The sequence below is a fragment of the Mauremys reevesii genome, linkage group 8 (assembly GCF_016161935.1).
Source record: "Mauremys reevesii isolate NIE-2019 linkage group 8, ASM1616193v1, whole genome shotgun sequence".
In the NCBI taxonomy this organism is placed as follows: domain Eukaryota; kingdom Metazoa; phylum Chordata; order Testudines; family Geoemydidae; genus Mauremys; species Mauremys reevesii.
This window is the reverse complement of record NC_052630.1, coordinates 100987915-101014898: the sequence shown is the minus strand read 5'-3', so window position 1 is coordinate 101014898 and position 26984 is coordinate 100987915. Positions and strand designations below refer to the sequence as shown.

At 42.1% G+C, this 26984-nt stretch overlaps 2 protein-coding genes across 11 annotated transcripts in view; one reads left to right on the top strand and one right to left on the bottom strand.

Moving 5' to 3' along the window:
* The window catches only part of LOC120371080 (BEN domain-containing protein 5), a 1353498-nt gene that overhangs the window by 468972 nt on the left and 857542 nt on the right, over nucleotides 1-26984 (bottom strand). For 2 of the 6 annotated variants that reach the window (XM_039486578.1, XM_039486582.1), the window contains one exon: nucleotides 23287-23481. The exons of 2 other annotated variants lie outside the window; for them this stretch is intronic. In XM_039486578.1, the coding sequence (XP_039342512.1) occupies nucleotides 23324-23481 (158 nt within the window). In that variant the 3' untranslated portion in view covers nucleotides 23287-23323. Of the gene's footprint in view, nucleotides 1-23286; nucleotides 23482-23610; nucleotides 23963-26984 lie in introns of those variants that run through there. 2 more of the 6 variants (XR_005584133.1, XM_039486579.1) reach the window with 1 other exon arrangement.
* LOC120371082 (histone H4-like) lies at nucleotides 1083-10249 on the top strand. 5 transcript variants are annotated; one of them, XM_039486585.1, is made up of 6 exons: nucleotides 1083-1316; nucleotides 1779-1853; nucleotides 3392-3681; nucleotides 4209-4525; nucleotides 5281-5344; nucleotides 6056-10249. In XM_039486585.1, the coding sequence occupies exon 6, from the start codon at nucleotides 8681-8683 to the stop codon at nucleotides 8990-8992; it is 312 nt and encodes a 103-aa protein (XP_039342519.1). In that variant the 5' UTR covers nucleotides 1083-1316; nucleotides 1779-1853; nucleotides 3392-3681; nucleotides 4209-4525; nucleotides 5281-5344; nucleotides 6056-8680; the 3' UTR covers nucleotides 8993-10249. The 5 variants fall into 5 exon arrangements, with proteins under 5 accessions (XP_039342519.1, XP_039342517.1, XP_039342520.1 ...); XM_039486586.1 differs by lacking the exons at nucleotides 1083-1316; nucleotides 1779-1853; nucleotides 3392-3681 and adding an exon at nucleotides 2593-2651 and having other exon boundaries at nucleotides 4185-4525; XM_039486584.1 differs by lacking the exons at nucleotides 1083-1316; nucleotides 1779-1853 and having other exon boundaries at nucleotides 2605-3681.

Here is a 26984-nt window from a genome sequence, read left to right as displayed (position 1 = left end):
GACAAAATTAAAGCTCTAATACCAGTGTGCAATATATCTCCACTAGCAACTACATTGCTTCAAATGCAAAACCAAGACGCCCCATTATTAACACAGCACGTTTCTTTGTTACCATGAAAATCAGTTTTCAGCCTTTGCTGTGAAAGTCCCTTGCCAGTACAGCATGCCTTCTGAAAGCTCCCATCATTCATTTATTGATCAAGCAGGCACAACGTGACCCAACTGGGCTACCTTCATCCTTTCTGCCTGGGAAAGTTCAAAATGATCAGACAGGTAAATGGGATACAGAAATAACCCTGTTGGGTCTGTGTGTGGGTGGAGGATGGGGACTAGAGGAGGAACAGGGAGGGGAGGTTTACAGTGAAATCTAGCACCACACGCAAAATAAGACTTGCTTGTAATAGTTTACATTGGCACAAGCAAACCAGAACTAGAAATATGCCAATATATTCAGTAAGCAGAAATACTCAGTGTCTATGTAGCAATATTTGATCTGTAAATACAGCCACCATTCAAAATGCAAACTCAAGACATTTTCCCACAAGGATGAATTCAAAACCAATGTTTCTCATGTGTCAGTCACCAACACGCATTTGCTTGAGCGTCAAGCATGGATAGATTATTTAATATTGATTCCACCATATCACCAAGAGGGCCCAGTCAGGATCAGGGCCCAGTCCTAGGCACACTGAGGCCAGGACACAGAAAAGTTCTTAATCTACATTTCTTTCTTACGTTACCTTTGACCTCTAATTTCTCTAAAACTGAATGTCATCAGTCAAGAGTACATGAAAATGCATAGTGGGTCTGTAAGCAGTTGCACTCACCACTGTAACACCCTCTGGCATCAGAACAGGGCCTTGCAGGGGTCTTCATCTCACTATGTTGACCACTTCTCTGGCCCTGCAGCAGCCTGGCTCTGGCCTCATCTTCCATAACCCAGCCCTCCAGCCATGCAACCTCTTTCTAGTTCTGTCCCTTTCCAGGGTAACAAAAGAACAACTAAAGAATCTACATCTTTCTGCCCCTCTCAGGCTATACTGAGGTCTCCTGATCTTCATCCCTATTCCCAGGGACTTCAGCATTCCTTCTTTGCTCTCCATAGGCTGAGCACTGTCTCAGAGCTTTTCCCTGAGGGCCTGTCTTCCTAGCAGGTTTCCCCACTGCCTCTCCTTCCTGGGGACTCTGGCAGTCTCTCCCAGGGCCCTCTCTGCTTCTCACTGGTCCTATCTCAGCCATCTCTGCACCCCCAGCTTTACCTAATCCTTATGGTTCTCTCAGCCTGGCTTCCTAAAAAGCAGATATTCCTTGTACTTGTAAGTCTCTCCCACTCACTGCACTCTTGTTCCTCGCTGTGAAATCTGCCCTGATCCTTACCCAGCTGGGATCACTAATTATAATTAAGTCCCCAGCTCAGGATCAGCTGGGGGAGGTGGTTAACTGCTACACCACAGGGAAGGCTGAGCCCAGCTCCCCTGAAGGGCCTGCCAGCCTGTGACAAGGTCTTTAGACCAAGGAGGTGGCATTCAGTGATACCATGCAGAGAGGATGTATTAGAAGCCGACAACCATACCCCCAAAGACTTTGAGGTTATCTGGACTTACAAACCACTCAGGTCTAACTTGAACATGAGCCTATCATAAGTGGGCAATATTCTTCTGAGTCAGTTGTCATGGTTACAAGGCTAACTGTGCCTTCAACTCCACTGGTCTTTCAGAGTGCACCCTCCTCTCTCTACAGCCTGATCTTTTAACTGCTGTTTCCTTGTGATGTGTTAGTTCCCAGCATTGGAAAAACAGCTGTGTAACTTTGGCCAGAAGATGGAATTAACATCTTCACAGCTAATAGAGCAGGTATTGGTTCTTAACCCTTAGCCTATTTATCAGAAAGTGTTTTATCTGGATCTGTCATGTTACCTTCCTGCTAATAGCTTGCTATTAAACTAAACCCCTATCTGCATACAGTAAGTATTCCAGTATAGTCATACAATAAACATTTCCCATAACCTACTGCTATACAGTATTCATAAATCAATACAGAGTAGGCCCTTGCCCTTCATACCATGAGCAAATCAAGCATGAAACAGCCCACTGAGTTTCTGTTAAGATATTAAACCAAAGTCCTGGCCACCTTTAGTCATTAAAAATCCCATGGCATATTTAGCAGGGGTATTTGCTGGAGTGTACTGGCTCTGTTCCAATTTAGACAATTAGATTTTATCTACTTAACTCTCCCTCAGTTTCTGATATAACTTGTATCCTTCACTTCCTGCCCTAACCACTGGTGCAGTGGTAGAAAAAGAGCTGTTAAATGACCAATGTGAATTCTGTATCAGGTCACTGATTGGAGTGTATGTATAACACCAACAGACCCTGGTTGTCAGCATGTAGGATTGAACCTGGGACCTCTGGAGCTTAGTGCATGAGCCTCTACTGCATGAGCTAAAAGCCATAGACCTGCTAGCTAAGGCTGTAGAGCAGACTCATTAATCTCTCTTCTTGCTAAGTGGTCTCAGCACACCACACCCAGAAGGTGCATGGGTTATATATGCAATAGAACAGCTGTTCTTTGGAAGGTTTTTTCCCAATGACATTACTTCTGGCAGGAGGGCTAGGAGAAGGATCATTTAACCATTATGGAAAGTGGTTCAGGTAGCTAGGTTCAGATGCAAATAAAGTAGTATTAAGTGAAGTATTAATCAGAAAATTGCCACCTTCACTCTGATTTTTATTGTTGTTGGTATTGTTGATTATAAGAAAATTAACAAATGAATTAAAAAAAACCCAGAGCAATCATCATTCCATGTCAGTTTCTGTGCTGGCCCTACAGCAATGTGGTTGCCAAATGGACAAACGGGCAGTAGGGCCAATATTTACAGACTTGGGCATCTAACTACAGGAGGGAGTTGCCAAGGATCTCTGAAATCAGGACATTATCTAGGAAGTTAAATATGGATTTAGATGTGCTTTGAAAATGCTGGCATACGTAACACCTAGGTAAAAGTATGTAGCGTGTGCCAGTTATCTGAAGGATTCAGGTTCTGCGCCGTTTACTGAGAGGCTATTAGTAAGTGCTTGGCAGTGCAGGATAGGTGGTTTGTTTTAATTGCAAGGTCACTCAGACCATAAGCAGTTTTTTGCTTGCCTGAGCAATTGTGTCAGTGAATGGTAATTCAGAACAGCAGTAACCTGGACTGCACTCTGCTCAGAGTTTATATTCTCCATTCAGTACATCAGGAAATGAAATCTGAGAAGCTACGTATGTTTTGAGCCTGCCTGCCTGAGTGGCAACACAAATATCTGAGTTTATTCAGTTATTACTCTACAGATACACTGATAGCCATCAAATATAACCAAATATCAGTCTGCCTTCATTTTTCCCATTCATCTAGGACAGAATGAGAAAGCACTAGTTCATGTTCTTTGATTTGAATAGACGAGAGATAGCCTGCAGTAGATTATGAAGAATTAGCCATCAAGCAGAACTGAACACCAAAACTCCCAGCCTCGAAGGCCAGTATTTTCAGAACGTCAACCCCTTTTGTATTTAAATTTGCTGAAATCTAATTTAAAAGGTGAAATGGGTATTCTGTGGAATTTCTGAGCTGGGTGAACATTGTCTCATCTACATGTGTGATTCACTCTACTCAAAGTAAAACGGCAGCACTTAAAGAACCAAACTGTAAGTCAGGAGAATATTAAGATTGCTTCACTTATGCTGGGAAAGACTGCAATTGCTTGGGTATGTGCTCCTGTTGATGTGCATTTGTAACTCCCATAGCTCTTTAAAAAGGTGAATGTTGCTCTGTGTATAAATGTGTTGCAGACATGATAGATGTCAAAATAGCATTTGCACTCTACAAGAGGGAAGAGAAAACATGTTTATGAGTGAAATGCTCTTTGCAACACAGAACTCAAGTAAATGGACTGCATGGGCGGGCGGGGGGAATCTCTGGCCAGAATCCTCCCCTCAAGGCCACTCCACTGCTGCTACTTTTGGTGTGAATCTTCAGCAACATACTTTAGAAGGCCTCCCATTGACTTTAATACATCTTAAACTGGGCCTTTCATTACATTCAACACTTAGAGCACATGGTGAGGGGTAGGGGATGCAAAGATGTTGTAATGCTCTGACTTTAGGGCCAGATTATCAACCAATTCTGCTGCATTTGGAATTTGGTCCAGACACTAAAATACTTGTTTTTCCAGATTTGAGTTATTCCATAAAAATGTGCAGACTCTATAACTCTTGGAAAACTTAAGCTGGAGAAATCAGAATTCGTCTTGTTCTCTACCAAAAAGATACAGCAGAAGTAGCTGCAGTGTATATGCTCCTCACACTGACCTGCCACGGTACCTCAAAGGCTGTCCCATATAAGGGTGAGAAAGCAGCATCATTGCAGTAGTCAGTGAGTCTTAGGTCTTGTCTTTTCTGCTGAAACTACCAATGAGAGCACCAGCTGGTGCAAAAGTGCAGTGGCTTGGTGATGTGAACATGGATGGAGAGCATCAAACTCACTTCACAGGTAAGTTACTCCAACTTCGTAAAGCTCTGTGTGTTTAGAGGATAAATCGGGAATTTTTCATAAACAGCCCCACTCCAATGTCTTTCCGACTTCAGTTGGGCTGTTGAACAGACAGCCCAGATTTGAGAGACTAGATTTTCCTTGGTAGGTTGCCTGTCTCCCTTCCCCCATGAAGTACCAACAGCAGAGCTCATTTGACCCATAGGAGTTTGGTTGCAATTCAATCACAGATGGCCAGCAGTAGGAGATTATTCCCTCTAACAATAACACCATGCTTATTTTCTTCCCACATGTCATTGGGGACCTCTTACTTTGTACCAGAAAACAAGGATGGACATTTTTTTAAAAAAAAGTACTGAGCTATAGAAATGGATGCTTTTTTCTCCCCTCTGAGCATGGCCCTGCTTCAATGGTTCTGGTTCAAAGCAGAAACAGGTGAACCTGGGTGTGCCCTTCCTGAAGTGTGAGTGGCCAAGGACACAATTATATTTTGTACTGGAGAGAAAGGGAGGTAGCAGTGTACCCGCTATACTAATCCAATCTGCCAGAGAGGCACCAGTAAGATGCTCAACATGGTGATTGTTTCTGTGCGAACGCACCCTCTATAACGTAGTTACTTGCAAGATTGCTCCTTGAGTTCTTACTTAAACTTACGATCACTCCAGGCATAAAAATTACCCTGCGCGATAAGCACAACACTGACAAACAGAATTAGGGGCATTAGAGAAAAATGCATTTTTTGTTTTGTTTTTCAGAATTATTAGATATGCAATTTGAGGTTGGAAAGTTCCCAAATAAATCTTGCCAAGAGTACTCAAGGTAAGTGCTACTTGAACAATAAGTACAGATGGATAAGCAATGGCACCATGCACCTTCAGTTCATTTGGGTTATTAAACTCAAAAGCAATAGTGAAAGACAGTGTTTTCAGCACCCCAAAACACCACCTGTGGGATACCCCAACCCCACCAATCCATCTAATGTGGGCGGAACATATTTTAGTTGTGATTTTCAAAGCTGCCTAAGAAATCTGGATGCTCAGTTCCCATTAAGTTAACCTCCCCAGCTGGCTTTGCGAATCTGAACCTTCAATTTTTATGGACACCCATCTTATTTTATAAAAGCCTTAGCATAGTCTCCCGCCATAAAGCATTCAGTGAAAACAGGAGGAAGTACTGTCTATTTGTTTAGAGCAGGGGAGCAGAAATCACAGCTCCTGGGCTTTGTTCTGGCTTTGTGTGTGAAGTTGGACATATCCCCATCTTTCTATGTCTCCGTTTCCTCTGCTGTCAGACAGATAAGAATTTGTATACCTATCCAACTGGGGGCAGGGGGAATTTGAGGTTTAATTAAATGTTTCTAAATGCTTTAAGAGAATCAGATGAAAGACTATATAAAAGTGGAAGTACTTTGTATACACAATTTGGTAAACTGCATGACCACATATAAATATCTATAGACTCAGCCTCAGAATTATACAGATTACAAGTGTTACGACAGAAGACCAGCGTGTAATATTTATTTGTTTTTAGATACAAACTATTTCTGTGCAGCCCAACAATTTCATATGAAGAAGTCAAGTGATCAGATGGTTTAAAATCTACTACGGTTGCTAATCCGTTGTGCAACTATTTCAACATTTTGGAAAACACACACAGTGCTTAAACATTTGAGAAAATGAACAAGTCACTGTAACACTATTTTGTTAGCAGAAAACGTTCCTGATCAGCTTTCCTCTCTTTCAAACAAACTGTAATGTTAATGGATGCATACGAAATGTCATGGTTTGATTGTTCTAGTAGTCTAAGCCTTTCACATTAAAGCAAGCTTTTTCATCTGGTAATACATTTGCCTTGAACTTGGACTGAAGCAACGCAATCCACGTGACAGCTGAAATCTTTACCCCTCTCCATCCAAAAAAACCATCCCAATGTATTTATTTCCAATTTGATGGGGGTATTCATGCTTTCATAGTATCCAGTGGAATCTATTGTTCTCTGGCTTTTAACTTACTTGCCTATACAGAATGCATATCGGTTCTCTTGTTTATATAGTGCCCATGTACTCTGCATCTTATTGTTCTTTAACGTTTCATTGGTATGTTTTCTGCATGAAAAGTAACTCCAGACATTAAAGAACACAAAAAAGATTGGCACGTAGCTACTTTCAAAATTTTAATAAAGGCAGTATAATTACCCTCAGATTATCAGTGCCAGGGGACTTTCTCTGTTGAACTCCCCCATACTATATAGGAGACAAGGAGGTGGCTGGGGGTTAGCAACCAGAGTACTGTCTACCTTGGCCCACACCTGCTGTGGAATGTACAGTTCAGGGGGCGTAGGCCAGGGTGGTTCCAGAAAGGACATACACAAGCCCTGCAGATGGTCCAAAGGGCAGCTACCTACTTAGGATATGAACAGGATGCAATGGAACTGTGCTGTCAGGAAAGCAGAGCCATTGCAGAGAACCAAGTCTAAGATTCCTTAGAGTCTGTGGAAATTTGCAGACAAGGACCACAGAGCATCTTATTCCAGGGTCAACAACCCTGCTTTCACTCCTCTTCCACTTCTCCTGCCTCTCTTTGATGGGTTTTCCACAGGACAGGTCATCTGGCTATAACATTTTTACATCATATACAGGTCTGGAATAATTTGATTTTTATAATTATTTGGAAGCATTTTTTTTCTATTCTTAGCCATTTAAATTTTCACAGTTATGGGAAATTATAGGGGGAAGCACACAATTATTTGATGAGAGTATATTTTGAGATTCAAAAAGTTAAAAGCTTTAACTGTTAAAACACAAATTGTCAACATCAAACGTCAAAATATACAAAGTAAACATCCTTAAACCAATGCCTAATATGTCCACAAGGAGCATTTTTCTTTCTTTGCCTATTTGTAAATTTTGATGGTCATGGATGGAAATATTTTTTCAGCTTGTGCAGGTATGATGAAATTAACATTTACTGATATTTGCCAGGAAAAATCTAATTCTTCCAAGCCTAGTTATGCAATGGACTGAGTTACTAGCACAACCAAGCTTCTCGAAAGAAAATGTCATTGGTTATTGAAAGTGACCCAATGTGTTTAATACAAAGAAAACTCCTGAGCAAAAAATAAGTATTCTCTTAATCGAGCCTTTCACTAAACAGGGAGAATTTTCTCAGTAATTATTTTTAGGGTCCTAGATTCCACTGGCACACAACATATTGGTAGTTCTTTCTCATATGCAGATTAGGGAGGCTAGCAGCCAATGAGATACTCTTGTTTTGGAGCCTTTCGACTAACCTAACTCCATCCCTTCTACTGGTCTCTACTTAAAATATTTCCCTTGGATTTGATTAACAACCTATGTACAATCCTGCTCATGCTTCTACAACCTCTTTTGGCTAGTCAAAAAGGCAGAGCCGTCACCAGTAACATCTGGGACACAGAAAGGAATTAGCAGCAAGAAAAACCTGATTCCTGGTACCACACAGCAGACAGGATCTGGTTTAGCCCTCACCATTAAAACTTCAGGCGGGAAAATTTAAAAGGTGCCATAGCTTCTCAGATCCCATAAACAGACACTTTTCCAACAACCCTTTAACAGGTTGTTACAAAGTTAAGCGAAACTGCTGAGCCAATGAACTGAACTAGGGATTCCTGGTGTGGGGAAGTTCTAATAGATTACTGGACAGAGAACAACACCTGCAGATGCAAATACATTGAGTCTGTAATGTCTGCAGTAATTATTCAGGGAGTGCAACCTAGATCTTTGCATAATCTCCTGAGTGTCACCTCATCAATCTAAGCCCAGGAGGTTTCAGTCAGGTGAGCAGAGTAAGCCTTAATATAAAATGGACAGGGAAATCCGCAATTTTGTATGCCTATATTTCTCATATACATCGAGGCCCAGATCCACAAAAGGCTTTAGGTGCTAAATCCCAGATTTAGGCATCTCTGCAATCCACAAAACCCTCACTTGGCTGCCACCTAACCTACAGACACCCAAATTCACTCAGTACCTATATTTTCACTGTAAAAGTCCCCACGTTTTTGCATCTGAACATGTGCACGGCTGCCTCAGGTAGGCATCCAGACACGTCTCTCACATTTCAGACCCAGTGCAATCCTCAAACCAGGTGGAGATAGTTGTCTGTAACTCTAGCGAATATGTCTGGTCATGGTAAGGGAGGCAAGGGTCTTGGGAAAGGAGGCGCTAAGCGCCATAGGAAGGTGTTGAGGGATAACATCCAGGGTATTACGAAACCCGCTATTCGCCGTTTGGCTCGTCGTGGGGCAGTGAAGCATATTTCAGGTCTCATTTACGAGGAGACTCGCAGGGTGCTGAAAGTGTTTCTGGAGAACATGATCCGAGATGCCGGTACTTACACCGAGCATGCGAAGCGGAAGACTGTGACTGCTATGGACGTTGTTTATGTGTTGAAGTGCCAGGGTCGTACTCTGTACGGATTTGGAGGCTAAGCTGTGCTAGTAATTGTTTTCGAAAACATCTATCTCGCCACCAAAGCCTGATCCTGGAGGCGTGCTCTGGGCACACCTAAACACGACACTTGTAACTTTTATCCCAGTGCTTAGGGTACTCCACAGGACTATAGAGTCGTTCTCACTCACTCTCTGGCCCAAAGCATATTTAAATTATTTATACAAAATGGAATAGCGTTAATAGGCGAGACAGAGACCCACATCAGAATATCCCACATTCCAATCCCTTTTCAGCAGGCAGAGAGAGGAATTGAACTGGGATCTCCCACCTCCCAGCCAGCAAGACAAAAGCAAAAATACTGCCCAAGACGGCAGATACTGTGGTATGCTGCCCCCTCCCAGTGAGGGACAAGAACAACTGAGGGAACAATGGAAGGGGTGAAGCTAGTCTAGTTGAAGGTACCTAATAGGAAAGTTTTTCATTGGCTGTTATCCTGAGTCATTTGCTACCTATCTGTTCTGTACCAGTGAAATCTGGGACCCAGAATATGAGCTTTGGGAGAAGGGGAATTTAAAAAAAAAAGGCCAGTTGCAAACAAAAATCAAATGCAAAAATATCAGCAGGCATCTACCAGTGAAACATTAATTACAGTTCTAAAGGCGGTGTCCGTAATTAATTTTCTCACATCCATACAAATAGGAATAAAGTACGAAGATGGTGATTTCACAATGTTTGTAAATTACTAAGTTAATTAACAGCCTATCATTAGAGAGAAGATGAAGGAAATGTAGAGGAACCTCATTTGACATTATTCAGAACTCTCAAAGGAAAGAAGAGACTTGTGAAAAAATAAATTAATTGCAAGTTTTTCTCCTTTATCTTGATCTCATTTCTGTTTACATACTTAAATCTGCTTCGTCCTTCAGAATTCTGGGACTAACGATTTTCAGTTAAATCGTCTTGGAGGAGTCACTAGTCCCTCATCTTGTCTCTGAGGAGTAGTTAACTTGGAATCTAAAAGTAACGTAGCAAAGTCAAAATGTGCTTCGTCCCTTCTAAAACAGCCCTTAATTTGTCAGGACAGTAAACTGCAGCTGCTGGTCTAGTGCAGGCAGGTTCCTCTTCTAACATGTCTGATTTGTATCATTTTTCTGGGCTCTAGCTAGAGGGGTCCAAAAATGTGCATTAATTTAGCCAATTAAAAGATTGGCTTTAGTTTCTCTCTTCTACCCCACATGGAAAGAAATGTAACCATAATGGTTCTGCATCTCTCTAGAGCAATTTACTGCTACCAGCACCCAAAGAAACTCTAAAGCTTAAAGGTGGCTCAGATGTTAACACAAATAATAAAACAATTGCTGCATCCTTCTTGGTGTCTCACTTCAGTGTCTTCTGTTATAGCAAAGAGTCTGAAATCGTTGCTGTTTTTAGCCTGATTCAATACTTTCAGGTACTTGGGTGGATCATTCTGCTTCATACAGAATGAACAGTAAAGTAAAAAGAAAGAACCTGTCCCGGTCTCATTTATGGCACACGTAAAACACTAAGTCAATTGGTAAGTGGCCCAGGAGGAAGTTTATGGCACTAGAGCCAGGGCCCTATCCAGTGAGGCACATTATATATCAATTCCATAGCAAGGCCCTGATTTCTGTGACAGCTGTATTTGAATTAACGTGGCAGTGCTAGCTGATCACAAAATTATTTGATGATATTCAGTTTTACAGAAAAAATCTAAAATTGCACCACAAAGTGGAACTATGACGAATGCACAGTGCATTCAAATACAAAAATCCATCCATCCTAAAAGTTGAGATATCACCAAGTTAATAAAGTGAAATACTTAGAGGCCTGTCATGAACTCTTCTGCAATGTACTCCTTCTCTGTAGCTCAGGTGAGTATGGCTAGGTAATACAGCCAAATGGGGATTTGAGGGCTGGGAAATATGCCTGATAGCAAGGAGACTTAAGGAGCTCGATCTGTTTAGCTTCTCAAAAAGAATGTCAAGAGGTGACTTGATTACAGTGTCTAAGTCCCTTCCATAGGGAGAAAATACCAGGTACTAAAGGTCTCTCTAATCTTGTGGAGAAAGGCAGGATAAGAACCAATGACTGGAAGTTAAAGCCAGGCTAATTCTAATTAGAAACAATGTTTTAACCATAAGGGGGATTAGCCATTGGAACAAAAAACCTGCCTTCTCTTCCAGTCTGGGAAAGCCATGGAAAGGGAGTGACACGTTCTTGCAATGGTAGCAACGCAAGATGCTTTTTGCTTGCAGAGTGTCTGTTCTACCTGCCACTGATCACAGGAAGGCCAGTCCCAGCATTGTCACTATAGAGGGGAGGGAAAGCTGACATCTACACCACCACCCCTTTTTCCTCTGCCCTGCCTCAGACCCCATCTGCTCAATTGTTTCTTCCCTTTCACAGTATGCAGTGGAATGGAGCATATGCCCTTAACAAGCTATTAGTGTCCTCAAGAGATACAACTCTTATCCATGCACAGGACCAGATTAAGGCATAGACACTGTAGGCCTTGTGCCTAGAGTAGGGTTGCCAACTTTCTAATCACAAAAAACTGAAAACCCTAGCCCTGTCCGTTCCCAGAGGCCCCGCCCCCTTCCACAAGGCCCCTGCCCCCTACATTCCCTCTCCCTTGGTGGTTCGCTCTCCCCCACCCTCCCTCCCTTTCACTGGGCTGGGGCAGGGAGTCAGGGTCTAGGAGAGGGTGATGCCTCTAGCTGGGGGTGTGGGGCCAGAAATGAGGGGTTCGGGGTGTGGGAGGGGGCTCTGGGCTGGGGCAGGGAGCTGGGGTGCGGGAGAGGGTGAGGATTCTGTCTGGGGGTGTGGGCTCTGGGGATGAGGGGTTTGGGGTAAAGGGGTTTGGGGCTCCAGACTGTGGGGGGGGGCAGGGATTCAGAATGTGGGAGGAGGCTGTGGGTTGAGGGAGGGGGTTGGAGTGCGGGAGGGAGTACAGGCTCTGGGGTGGGACGGTGATGAAGAGGGGGCTCACGGCTAGGGTGCAGGCTTACCACAGGCGACTCCCAGTCAGCAGGTCCAGATCCTAGGCAGGGGATCAGGTGCCTGCAGGCACCGCCCCCTCCAGATCCCATTGGCCACAGTTCCCAGCCAAGGGGAGCGTGGAGTCAGTGCTCAGGGCAGGGACAGTGCGCAGAGCCCTGTGGCCCCTAGGAGCCGGACCTGCTGATCGCTTCTGGGGTGCAGCGCGGTGCCAGGACAGGTAGGCACTAGCCTGCCTTAGCCCCACAGCACTGCCGCCCGGACTTTTAAAGACCCGATCAGCGGTGCTGACCAGAGCCACCAGGGTCCCTTTTCGACCGGACGATCCAGTCAAAAACTGGATGTCTGGCAACACTAGCCGAGAGCCCTAGCTCTTGGAATGATGATCACATCAGAGTCTGAGCTTTCATTTGAAAAAAAAAAAAAAAGAATTTTCTAGCCCTTGTGGCTGACAAAAGAAAATCTGGCTATGTGAACTGAGTTTAACTGACGCAACAATGTCTGCTAAATCTGCAAAGAGCCTACAGGTAAAATATTCCAAAGTGCCTAACTGCTTTAGGAGCCTAAACCCCACTTTAAAAACTGAACTATGCCCACAGGAGCCTAAATCACCTTAGAGCAGTTGTTCTAGAGGAAAAAATTCAGAGATGATGTTAATTCCAAGAGCCATTTTTCTGTGGGTCCCTGCCACCACTCCAGCAGAGGACATGGTGTGTGGCAAGAGAGAAGAAGACAGTGAGCCTGGCCTACTCACCCAAGCAGATACACTCTAGCAATGGAGGTGAGAGTGCTGGACGTCCACACCCTTCTGCCAAGCCCTATCCCTTTGGAAGAGGAGAAGCCCTGGCCACTGCCATTGCAAATGGTGGAGGAGCCATGGGGCAGGGGTCAGAGCCGTAAGGGTGGAACCTGTGTGCGTCTAGGGCCCCAGGTTGCCTTAATCCAGCCTTGAACATACAGTATTCCAAAGTACTGAAACTACTGCATTAAAATAGTCTATTTAGACATGGTCAAACGTAAAACCATTTTAACTGTTGACTAGCTGGAACTCTCAATGTCAAACATTATTTAGACAGGCATTTCTCATGAAAACGTCCCTCTGCTAAAAAGATCAAATAAAACAGGCAAAGCAAATTGTGAACACAATACCTTTGTCAATTAACTTAGCATTCAATATATTTAAAAAAAACAACAGGCAAATCTCAATGAAATTTTGGCTAAACTAAGAAAGATCCAACCTGATTGACCATAATTTTCAATGTAGTACTTTTTTGCTATTGAAGTCACACTGCGCAAGCTTCATGGATTTGATGCTTTGGGTTCTGGTACATTAGTAAGAGAGTACTGCCAACACATTCTAGTGCTCTTCCTTTACATTTCTCTCATTCACTGGGACTCCCTGACAAAGTCATTCACAGAGATTATTATTACTTGGTAATAAACTCTGTCCAACACAACAAACATGTTTCTTCTTCTAGAGGCACTAAATGTATAATAGCTCATTTAAGAGTGAAAGATACACAGTTACCAGTGACCATACGTTTCCTGTGTAGTATATTTCATACTACCTGTAACAGTTACACCATATCAAAAGTCAAGCTGTTTTTCATAGTCTTCATTGAATTTTCATGGTGTAATCTCGCAAGAATTTGAAATCAGATCAGATTGAAATTTATCATAAAAGCAAACAGCCTGATGTGTGTGGGGGGGGTTGTTTCTTTGTTTTTGATTGATTGGGATGTTTTGTTTTGTTTTTTTGAATGCTACAAATGGTTTCAGATAATAGGTGACAAGAACATGAAAGAATGTCACATACTTGCCTGCAATGTGTGGAGAAAGGTTTAAGAAACCATTTACTAAGTAGAAAAAACTTTCTAAATGTAAGGCTTTAAGCAAAAATTCTATAAACTTTTAAATATTTTTCCATTTTTGGCTGTGTTTGCTAATTATCAAAGCTATAATAAGACCTTTGACTTGTCTTCACCTCTACACTGAGTTCCGGTATGACATCACTGCAGGATCAATGGATGCCACAGTTGTGGGATTATGGTTTACATAATTTTCATTTCCATAGCAACAGATTGGTGTCCCAAACAAAGGACATGACTTACTTGCAGGATTACACACGTGAAAATTAGGTGGAAAGTTCTTACTCACAATTATTTCTATTTGTGTTTTGCAAAGTACTAAAGTAAATGACCAGCCAAGTATATAAAAAATGAATAGTTATTCAAAAATGAATTTAAGTCCAATTCATTGTCTTTTCCTATTTAGGAAGCCTAATATAGTGGAAAAATCATTTTAAATGTCCAACATAGTAAAATTTAAAAAAGTTACCCACTGAGCATGAAATATACAATAGCTGCACTTGGTAACATTTTTATTGCCTCAACATTGTATGAATCACCACCTCACAATTCTACAATGCTGTTGATGAAAAAATTACAATATCAATTAAGTTGATTGATGCTGTTATGACTCCATCAAGTACACTCGAAGCACTGCAGTGTAGACACTACAGGGATGGAAGGGGTTCTTCCATCGCTGTAGTAAATCCACCTCTCCGATAGGCGGTAGGTAGGTCAATGGTAGAAGTCTTCTGTCAACCTAGCAGCATCTAAACTAGGGCTTAGGTCGACTTAATTATATCACATGGGTTGTGAAAGTTTTCACAGCCCTGAGCAATGTAGTTGAGAACATCAGAACGGCCATACGGGGTCAGACCAAAGGTCCATCTAGCCCTGTATCATGTCTTCTGATAGTGACCAATGCCAGGCACCCCAGAGGGAATGAACAGAACAGGTAACCATCAAGTGATCCATTCCCTGGTTGCTCATTCCCATCTTATGGTAAGAGGCTAGGGACACCATCCCTGCCCATCCTGACTAATAGCCATTGATGGACCTATTCTCCATGAACTTATGTAATTCTTTTTTGAACCCTGTTATAGTCTTGGCCATCGCAACACCCTGTCAAGGAGTTCCACAGGCTGACTGTGCATTTTGTGAAAAAAATATATCCTTCGGTTTGCTTTAAATCTGTTGCCTATTAATTTTATTTGGTGACCCCAAGTTCGTGTTATGAGGAGTAAATAACACTTCCTGTGAGGGGGTGGACTAGGCCTGAGGCCCCCTGGCTGGAGGCCTTGTGGCCCTGCCACATTCTGGCCCAGGAAAGGGTAGAAGAGTGGTCCTCCAAGCTGCCTAGAGCAGCTGTGTGGGAAGCAGCCAATCAGGACCCAGCAGGTCAGTATAAGAAGAGCTGCAGGGCCAAAGTGAGTTCAGTTCCTTGCCAGAGCTGGAGAAGAGTGGATGGTGCTTTACACTGGCTCCTGGGACTCCACAAGGACAAGGCTCTGAGATAAGGGTGAAGAATACATGGGAGCCATGGGGAAGTGGCCCAGGGAATTAGAGCAGCAATACAGTCTATTTAAAGGGACATTGTGAATGGCTACGATCTGTAGAGTCCCTGGACTGGGACCCAGAGTAGAGGGCAGGCCTGGCCCCCTGCCCCTCACCAGCCACTGGGAAAGTGGCCTGGACATTAAGGCACCTCAGAAGGGGGACTGCAGCTGGGCCACTACAATTAAGAGCTGGGGCCCAAAAAGCCCTGAAAGGGCAAGGACACTGCCTCCAGGGAAGGAGCCTGGGGGCAATGCTCTATTCTGGAGCAGGGACAAACAGAGAGAGGAGGCTTGCGAGTGCAATCCCACTACTTCCTTATTTATTTTCTCCATATCAGTCATGATTTTATAGACCGCTAATCACATCTTTTCCCCTCCGCCCCCCTGAGTCTTGTTTCCAAGCTGAAAAGTCCCAGTCTTATTAATCTCTCCTCATACGGAAGCTGTTCCATACCCCTGATCATTTTTGTTGCCCTTTTCTGAACCTTTTCCAATTCCAGTATATCTTTTTGAGATGGGGCAACCACATCTGCATGCAGTAGTCAAGATGTAGGCGTACCATGGATTTATATAGAGGCAATATATTTTCTGTCTTATATTTATCCCTTTCTTAATGATTGCCAACATTGTCTGCTTTTTTGACTGCTGCTGCACATTGAGTGGATGTTTTCACAGAATTATCCACAATGACTCCACAATCTCTTTCTTGAGTGGTAACAGCTAATTTAGACTCCATCATTTTACAGAGTGGTTAATAGAGTAATTAAGGAAACCCAACTATGTAGTGTAGACCAGCCAACCCTTTGAAAATCAGAGGCATAAAAAAACAAATATACTCAAAGTTTCATATAAAATCTTTCAACGATCCATTCTGAGGAACCACACATTTCATTTTCCAGGATATTTCTGAAATATGGCCACTCTCCCACTGAAAACTTGCAAATTTCTGCATATGTCCTATATGAACAAATTTTAGTTTGAATTTTTTCATTCAAAAATAGTCCACAAAATTGGACTTTTCAATATTTGAAAACCCATGATTTCAGGATTTTTGCATTTTTCACATATGCCTCTAATGAAAATGATTTTTAATATCTAAAAGAAACTAAATGTTTCCAATACAGAGCTAAACAGATCATAACATCAGAATAATGTCACATTACACGACAAAGAACAACTAGAAAGAAATTCAGCAAAAACACCCCACCATGTTAAGTTTATACTAAGGTTGATGCAAGCCCAGCAAAGGAAGAAAATTCCGGTTGCCAGCTGGCACATGGAGACTTGAAATCAGCCCTTGATAAGTGACAGAGTACCTAGCATTCTCCAGCTGATGGCTTGATCCTACCTACCCCACTGAAGTCAACAGGAGTTTTGCAATTGATTTTCATGGGAGTAGGATCAGACGAGGAGACAGAGTTCCATGCCAAGTTACTTAAACTGGGTACAAGCAGGCTATAAAATAGCACAGCTTGTTCATTGCATCTACACATTTAATTTTAGTCAATATCGTGAATATTGTTACTGCCTGAGATTAACATTGTTTAGATACAATTGAGTTTAAGGCTAACGTGACAGCATTAATTCAGAATGTCCTCGCTCTCCATTAATTTGTCAAGACAAACATTATTTTAAATAGTGATCTGTGCTTATTAGTTTTATTTTTAAAAGTCCACACATTTTGGCTGATCATAGTCTAATGATCTTGAAATCTCATTAAGTCCCACCAAAAAAGCCTGGACTTAATATAGCTCAATTTATTGCTACTTAGAACCTCCAATAGGACAATAATCTACACTTAAGACAACAAAGGAGTAGCACAGTTATCCCATCAGATACAGCATGAAAGTTGCAGTGCAATGAAATTGCTTCCTGCAGGGGAACTGCACTTTCATTTGACAGTCAAACTCCCTGGCTGTCCAGATGCAATATAACAAGCTGCTTCAATTGACAGTTACTTTCACATGACTAAATAAATACAAGAATTCTAGACTGACTGTATTAAAAAATCCTCCATCTCCGTAAAGCATCACTAAAGCCAAACCTGTCTGTAACAGGCAGATCTGACAAACGCTTTTTTCCCCTGCTCTTTTTAATTGAGTTGATAGGCATTTTGTATAAATGAGTGAGATATTAAAATCTGTTTGGATTCTCTCCTTTAATATAATAGCTCATTTCCCTTATACAATCATTAATGGAAAATAAAGCCCGTTTTGTTAGCTCTAATCTTTCTCCTTTGCAAGAATGCCAGAGGCACTTTATTATGGATCAGGTCATGAATATTACTGCTGTACTTTGTAATGTGTGGCAACAAAGAACTGAGATCATTTATGTAACAATACTCTGTTCCCCCTTTGAGAAAAGAAGGTAAACAGTTTGCACTGATCTCCAGGACAATATAAAAGTTGGTCCCTTTGAAGTGTTTTTTTCTTTTGATATTTACAAATCCAAGTTTACACTATCAAATGACAGCACAGTGCTAACCTCAGAATGTTAGAGCTGCCATGGAGTTTAATAAAATCTTATCATTTCAGGTCAAAATTCTGTAATTGTGTCCACTGTATCTGCTTGAGCGTTATAAAACATCAAATATATATGGCGACTGGGAAAAGTTTGCAGGCATCAGTCTTGCAAAAACTAGAAATCAATGTGTTGCACACATTGTGGTACCACCACCACACTGATGGTACTAACGCCACACAAAGCTGGGCTGGATTATGGAAGAGTTAAAACATTTACTAGATTGGTAGCTGCAATAGAAAAATATTGACATTAAATTTGCAGTAAATCTAGCAATCAACATTCTAATTCAGAAAAATCTGCCTCATTTAGGAGTACAAACGTATATACTTTTCCATTGGTGGGTAATTCTGTAGAGTCACATGACAGCTTTGCCTACTTGAAACAGTAAATAAAGTAGGGGAAAGCCTATCTGTTCTTTATACTGTTTCAAAAGGAAGAGGTAAAGAATGGATACTGATCAAAGGAATTGTTTGTACAGGATTACTGTTCACAATAAAGCCTTCCATACCCTTAGTTTCAATTACAATGTGCATGAAACCAGTCCATTATTAGAAAAGCTTGTTTCCAGAAAAATGCATAGCATTAAAAATGTAACACATAATTGGAAGGTACTGCCTTCAGAATGCCCAACTTATTTAATGTCAACCGAAACAAAACTTCAATTGGTTCTAATTTAACAGTAAATGCCAGCTGTACAATTTAACTCAACCCACGTTAGCTAGCCGTTCCCAGTGATACACAGTGTTTACTTTAGAAGTGAACCTCTTTGCACCATCCAGGTGCTTTAATGTATGTAGCAGAAAGATTCTTGGACCTAGGGTGGTAGATGCTGTCAGCATTGAGAGGTGGATCTTCAGAGATCTTTTCTCTGAATAGTTTTGAATTCTTGAGCAATGTGCAGAAGAGTGTCTGATGTGCTAAGTCTGTCTAGAAAAAGCTCTATTAGGATGCTGGTGCTGGTTATTCATACAAACTCTGAATCTCTGATTTTTGGGGAGACAGACTAGAGCCCTAATCTTTGATTCAGCACTAATCTACTTTTCCCAGGCTTCATGAAATATTGCCTCAAATAAGCTTAGCTTATATTCATCTTTCAAGGAGAGTAGAATCATCATCTTATTAAAGAATGTTACAGTGGAATTATATTAGCAGTACAGTGTTTGACAGTTCCAGGAGTAGCAGGAAGGAGAGGGAGAGGGAATGACAGAAATTTTCTCTAAGCCTAAAGGGCTTTTTTAAAGATCGATTCATGAGTATTTGCCAGAAAAGTGGAACCCAGTTCACTAGTTGTTTCTCTAACTCTCTCTCTATTTTGCTCTTTAACTAAAAAAAAAAAAAAAAAAGTGAAACATACGCTGATAGTAGAAACACAGTTTTTTCCTACTTAGGACCCCAGTTCAGGAAAGCATTTAAGTTCTGTCTGGAATAGTGATGCTTTTAAGGCTAATACTTAGTTCCATACCTTTTTCTGTGTAATTATAGCACTTCTAAAGACAACAAAAGAACTGGAATGTTTGTTTGTATTTTAGAACTTTGAGAATTACATGGAATGGGCTCAACACTCAGAATGTACGAATTATAAATACTTTGGCGCTGATCCAACAAAGCACTGAAATGAGTGCTCTTATGGCACTATACTGCATTATTTTGATTTATAATGCATCCACTGAACCATGCGTCATTTGTCTATTTAATTTTTCCTTAAAATCCCCTAGAAGAATCCCTGCAATGCTACTTTCAAATTATCCGATACATATAGACAGTTTCAATAGGAATGAACAATATCCCTTAACCTATCAGTACTCAAGTGTTTAAAGGAAGAAGATAAGGCTTTGTAAGCATCCCAAAACTACCAAAAGCTGATTTTTTGGGAAGGAAGGGTGCTGACACTCAAATTAGTGAACTAATTGACTTATTGATAACCAAGGTGGCTGTCTTTTATTGGACCAACTTCTGTTGGTGAGAGAGACAAGCTTTCCAGTTACACAGAGCTCTTCTTTAAGTCCAGGAAAGTACTCAGGGTGTCACAGCTAAATACAAGATCAACCAGATAGTTTAGCATAAGTAGTTAGCACATATTCTAAGGGACCATTCAAGTGCCCTGGTCCCTTAACACTCCTGCAGTCATATGACAAAAAGGGGGGTTAGTGGGTTACAGAACAATCTGATAAAAGACCAAAAGAAAAAAAAACAACAAAAACCCACCCTATCATCTGTGGTGAATACTCTTTACAAAGTGATCACTTTATATCTGACCTCTCAGTCCTCATACTCAACAGAAACCTGCACAACATATTGAAAATACAAGCCTGGGAGCTTAAATTCATAACTTTGCTAGACACTAAAAATCATGGTCTAAATAGATATTGTATTTATGGCTTATTACAACAATCTGTAACCCACTAACCCCCATTAGTCCTACGACTACTGGAGTGTTCAGGGACAACTTCACCTTGAATGGTCACATCAATATGTATTAATTACTTATGCCAATCTATCTGCTCAACCGTGCATTTAGCTGTCATACTTTATCTTTTCCAGATCTGAGGAAGAGCTCTATGTAGCTCAAAGGATTCTCTCACCAACAGAAGTTGGTCTAATAAAAGCTATTACCTCACCCACCATGTCTAAGGTCATGTCTTCACTACATAAGAATGGCCCTACTGGGTCAGACCAAGGGTCCATCTAGCCCAATATCCTGTCTTCTGACAGTGCCAGGTGCCCCAGAGGGAATGAACAGAACAGGTAATCAAGTGATCCACCCTGTCGTCCATTCCCAGCTTCTGGCAAACAGAGGCTAGGGACACCATTGCTAGCTAATAGCCATTGATGGACCTATCCTGCATGAATTTATCTGCCGCAGCAGCACTTTAACATGGCTGTGTAGTTACGGCACCATATAGCTGGGAGAGCGCTATTAAAAAAAGCATCTCCATGAAGGGAGTAGCTACCAGCGCGACTCCCAGTGCTGGTGCACTGTCTACACTGCCACTTTACAGCGCAGAAACTTGCAACGTGTGTGTGTGTGTGTGGGGGGGGTCACACCTGAGTGAGAAAGTTAGTGCTGACACTGCAAAGCTTACACCCTGAGACTGACAGCTCCAACACTGCACACCTATTATTGATAACCACACTTTTGTAAACACAGTTTTATAGAAGTGCTATCAGTTAGACACTATCTCCTAGATTGCTCAGTTGTTTATGGATTTGCAGGATTTAAATTCTTTTCTCTATAGCATCTAATCCCAAATCCCATGCATGAAACAAGACACTAGAAGACGTTGATTTCATCCAGTTACAACCATTAAGGGGTCATTCGGTCATGCCACAAGCAAATATTTCTTTGATTTTGTGTCATAAGCCTGACTCCAATCCAGAAAATAAATTCTCTTGATGCTTAAGCTTGTGTTCAAATAGTTCCATAGCTCATTTATGGACTCAATACAATTAGTACTAGATCTTATTTTTCTATTACACATTTTTCTTGCATACAGATTCTTTATATTCTCTATTACTGTTTAATATGTTCATAAAAGAAACAAAAACCATTAAGAATGTAGTGCTCCAAGAGTAATTGTAACACACCTTCTGAAGAGGCTGCATAAATAATACTTTCTATCTGAAAGTTTCCCTTATGTCTGAAAAGATCATCAATTGAGTTCCAGTTAGAAGTGTTCACAAGTCATTCATACACTAAAACTTGGAGAAAAGTTTAGAGTTGTGGGTTTTGTTTTGTTTTTAAACTGAAACTAATGGTGACCCAGTTGGTCAAGATAAGTTTTAAGGGAGCACTGTTTAGCTGCTCTAGACAAAATATATTAAAATAGAAACAAAAGATCATAAAAGCAAGCAAATTTACAGGCAGTTTCAGGAAAGAGCACTGCAAAGTACAGTGAAACTTTCTTACAATAAGGAGTTTTTTTTTTTTTTCTTTTCACCATAACTTCACTTTAAGCAGAGGTTTACTATGGCTCAGATCCTGCATAGAGATTTGTCCATGTAGTGTCCCACAGACTTCAATAGAACAAAAATGCAGGTCACTGTTTGCAGAATCACAACCTATACAGAACTACAGTTGGCATGTTGCAATGCATTGGAACAACCTGGGAGTTTCACTCTCCTTTGAACGTTCACTATTTAATGGACTACTGCATTAGTTAATAGACTTGCGCTATTTAGTAAGACTTTTGATATGTTCTCACATGACCGTCTCATAAGCAAACTAAGGAAATGTAGCCTGGACAAACCTACTATAAAGTGTGTGCAAACTGTACTCAGAGAGAAGTTAATGGCTCATCGTTAAGCTTGAAGGGCCTATTGAGTGGGGATCTGCAGAGATCTGTGTTCAGTCTGGTTCTATTCAATATTTTCATTAATGATTTAGATAATGGCAGAGTGTACATTTATAAAGTTTGTGGATGATATAAAGCCAGGACAGGTAGCAAGTGCTTTGGAGGATAGGATTAGAACTCAAAATGATTTTGACAAACTGGAGAAATGGTCTGAAATAAATAGGATGAAATTCAGTATGGACAAATGCGAAGTATTACACTTCAGAAGGAATAATCAATTGCACAAATACGAAATGGGAAATGACTGTTTAGGAAGGGGTACTGCAGAAAAAGATTCTGGGGCTTATAGTAGATCACAAACTAAATATGAAACAATATAATGTAGCAAAAAAAGCAAACATCATTCTGGGATGCATTAGCCGGAGTGTTGTAAGGAAGATACAAGTAATTTTTCCATTCTACTCAGCACTCATAAGGTTCTGGAATAGTGTCCAGTTCTGGGCACCTCACTTCAAGGAAGATGTGGAAAAATTGGAGATAATCTAGAGAACAAAAAAGGTTTAAAGGTCTCAAAACCATGACCTGTGGGGAAAGACTGAAAGAATTGGGTTTGTTTAGTCTGAAAAAGAGAAAGGGGGGGGAGACACAGGATAAGTATTCAAGTAGGTAAAAGTTGTTATAAAAGAGGAGGGGGATCAATTGTTCTCCTTATCCACTGGAGGACCGGACAAGTAATGGGCTTACTTGGTTTTAGGTAAACTTCCTAACTGCAGGAGTAGTTAAGCACTGGAAAAAATTACGTAGGGAAGTGGTGGAATCTCAGTCATTGGAGGTTAAGATAAACACCTGTCAGGGATAGTCTTCTATAATACTCAGCCTTACCTCCGTGCAGGGGACTGGACTAGAGGACCTACCAAGGGCCCTTCCAGTCCTACATTTTTATGATTCTATATCTGAAATCACTTTTAAAGCAGGTTACATATCGAGCCATTTTACAAAACTCCTTAAAAATACACCAACATTTCAGAACGAGATCCACACTGAAAGTCAGTTCAATCGCATCAGCAAAAATGCCACACAAATCAAGACGACGACATAAGTAAAACACTAAGACTTTATTAAAAATCCAAAATTTATTGCAAATTGTACTTTGCTTCCCTCCTTTCTTCATTTTTACATGATTTATTGATATCCATGATTTTTTCACAGATGTATTTGTTGACTTTGGAGAGTCTCTGTGCAATTTCAGTTTCATCCACAGTTTCTTGTGCTATTCTGTCATACAAACATTCTGGGGAAAAAGGTAAGAGAACAGCAGTTATTTTTAAGAAAAGAATTTAGCCCTGGGCTGGAAATCAGTACAGTAAATAAAACATGCTCAAACTACTATCGAGCCAGCACTTCATAAGCAACTTGTATATTTTTTTAATTCAGTGTTCTATTGTACAATAAAAGGGTTCTCTGATTCATTGGTTTGGTCCCCTTTATCTGGCACAAGTTTAGGCTTGCCATGTTTGAATCTTTGTAGGGCACAATAAGCTCACAAGTTATGACATTTCACTGGCCTCACGAGTAGAAATGGGGGTAAATCCAGACTCATATGGTGTCACTCCTACCCTCTCTGTCATCAATGCCAACCTTAACCCCTTCATTTGTCCACATCTCCCAGAACAGTCTGAGAGCTTTCTTCCAGACGACATGGAACACCCTTACTGAAAATGATCTGTCAGGCCACTACCCTTTCCTCCTTCAAGTCACTTCTAGCGTCACACCTACAAGACATTAGCCAAATAATAGTGGTTAGGAGGAGCAGCAGTAGGAGATAGAGGACATTTATTTCACATTTTTTAAAAAATGTATGTAGTAAACATTAATATGGCTATATCTTGGTTCTACATCTCTTCCCAGCCATTTGTATGTTGTTGGTTTAACAGATTGGGGTGGAGACCATCTTGCTCTGGTTTTGTACAGTACTTTGCATATTGTGGGCTCTGTTCTACTGGAATATAAATACAAAATAATAATCAAATCAAATCAATGAGGTCAGTGGGAGCTGAGACCACTCTCTACCATCCCCAGATGGCACTTAGCAAGTTGCAGGATCTAATGTTTTTCTGCAATGAATTAGAGAGGCAGCTCCCTACTTTCAGCACCTTAAAATCCAGTGTCCATTTTGTTATGTTTTATAATTGAAATAATTTCTATTGTGGGGCAGGCTACTAGTAATAAATAGCTTCCAAGATTGATTAAACAATCTCTGCTTTGCTTTGGCTAGTAATCAATTTTAGCAGCCATCTATTGCTTCACATACTAGAAAGCTATAGAGATTATTGCTTAATTAACAAGTTTTATAATGTTGCTAATGCATCATATTAAAAAGTTATGAAAATTAAGTATTCATGCTTTGTAGCTCATTTTGAAGCTGCTCAGAAGTTTTATGAAAGATTATATTTTGCATTAACAAGGTTTATAACCGTGCTCGGACATCAGACTTTTTATAACTTCTGTATAATATACTACACTGTAGGGATTTTTAAGCAGCAAGAGATGTTTAGCCACCTTAAGGGCTAATTCTATCTTTTTAGAATGTATTTTAAATAAACTATTCTGGGACTAGAAAATGGTGAAAACATCTGAAACAATGTGAATTTTATGGACTCTTCACTGGAAAATGTATTGGCTATTACTAAATAAAACCAATTGGCAGACAGACTGATAACTGGGATGCCAATAGGCAGTAAAATATTTTTTGAAATAATGTGGCAAACAATGGGGGAATTAACTGAAACTCTGACAGATTCATTGTGCTCAAGGCAGAATATTACATCACTATAGAAAAGTCAGTAGTATACCACTGAACTATTCGTAACAAATAGGGGGTTTCTGCCCAAGGGACCTGCCACATAAATACAGACAATACTGTGACTTTACCACAGCCCTGAGCAAGGGCTGATGTGTAAGTTGTATCAATTCAAAAGTGGCCCTAGGAGTCACTGTGACTCAGACATACCCCATGAGCCACAATTCCTCCTCTGCTTCCTTCCTGTCCGCCCCCCAGAGGGCTACAAGGGGGAGTAATTTACTGCTGGTATATATAATGCTGTTGGTTTAGCTACTGATCGGTGAGATGGGGTCCACCCATTCCTTGTCGTCCAGCTATGTGGAGGGAGTAAGTAGACAAACTGCCCCATTGTCTCCTACACAACTGGATCTGAGATTCAGGTAGTCTGCACAGGTGTGTAAGAGAGAATTGTACTCCTTTGTTTAGATGCACAGTCCGTGTCATCGCTCATGCACAGCAAGGCCCCACACTCAATGTTGTGGCATTCCTGTGTCTGTATTGTGATAACTTTTGAACACTGCATCCAATCAATTTCAAAGTTTCAGGGACTGGTCTACACATCAATTGGCAGTACCCTGCTGATAACCAGGAAAGCTGGACTTAGAGGAAGATATCAGGCCCACAGATTGCCTGATGTTGCAAGCAGAAGAATCGCTCTGGCATCCCCTGATTCTGCCTACACGTATCACAGGTTGCATGGGGAGATGGTCTATAGTGAAGCAGATCTCAGTGGGCCAAGCTATGTGCTAACGGTCGCCAGTGTGCCGGGATCACCTGCCCGCCCTGCGTGGCAGGAGTCTGGGGTTAGGGCTGATGGCTGGTGAGGGATCTGGGGCTCCCACCAGGGTCTGGGGCAGCCACGCAGTGGGGGTCTGGGCAGCGGCTGGCTCCATGAGCTCTAGGTGCAGGGGCAGCTGGCACACCCAAGCGGGGTCCAGGGCAGGCAGCCGGCTCCAGGAGTGAGGGCAGCCACGTGGCGGGGCTCTGGGGTCAGGGCAGCTGGCTAGCCCCACCAAGCCTCATGGGGTCTGGGGTGGGCCACAGCAGCCATCCCCACAGCAGGGATCCGGGGTGGGGGCAGCTGCACCGCAGCAGTCCAGGGTTGGGGCAGCTGTGCAGCTCCAGGTGGTGGGGGTCCGGGTCTGCCAGCCACCCAGCCCCACAGGGCAGCCACATGGCAGGGGTCTGGAGTCGGGGCAGCCAGCCCTGCCCCTCAGGGTGGGCTGCAGCAGGCAGCTGGCCCTGCAACAGGGGTCCGGGGTCAGGCCAGCTAGCCTCGTGGTGGGGTCCGGGGGCCAGGCAGCAGGGGTTTGGAGTCAGGGCAGCTGGCTGGCCTAGCCAGCCTGATGGGGTTCAGGGTGGGCTGTGGTAGGCAGCTGGCCCCATGGCAAAGGTCTGGGCAGGTGGGTATCTGGGCAGCCACACAGCTCCACAGGGTGGGGGTCTGGGTCTGCCGGCCAGCCCCAAAGGGTCTGGGGCAGCCGCACAGCATGGGTCCAGGATAGGAGCAGGCCCGCTGCAGGGGTCTGGGCAGGTGGCCAGTCCCACAGGTCCGGGGGCCCGGGCAGCCAACAGGCTCCGCATGGTGGGGGTCCAAGCTCAGGGTCCGGGCTACCACTGCCCTGCCCCCTGCAGCCCAGATAACACATAGTGGGCCACATATGCGGCCCACCATGTGTAATAAGTTGAGAACCACCACTGTAGAAGTAAGAGAACTTTATAGGACACACTTTGAGGGATGTGTGGCAAAGGGAGAATGGTGATAATGGGGGAAGTAATAACCTGAAGAGGTGATGAGAGCAGGTCAAGCGAGGACCTAGAGGTGTGGTGGGGGAGAGATACTGTTTATAATGAACCCACAGTTTCTCTACAAATATCTGCCCTGGAAAGAGAAGGGACTCTGGTGTGTATGTACGTCATTCCCAACCACAGTTTGAGGAGGAGGGTTCTGG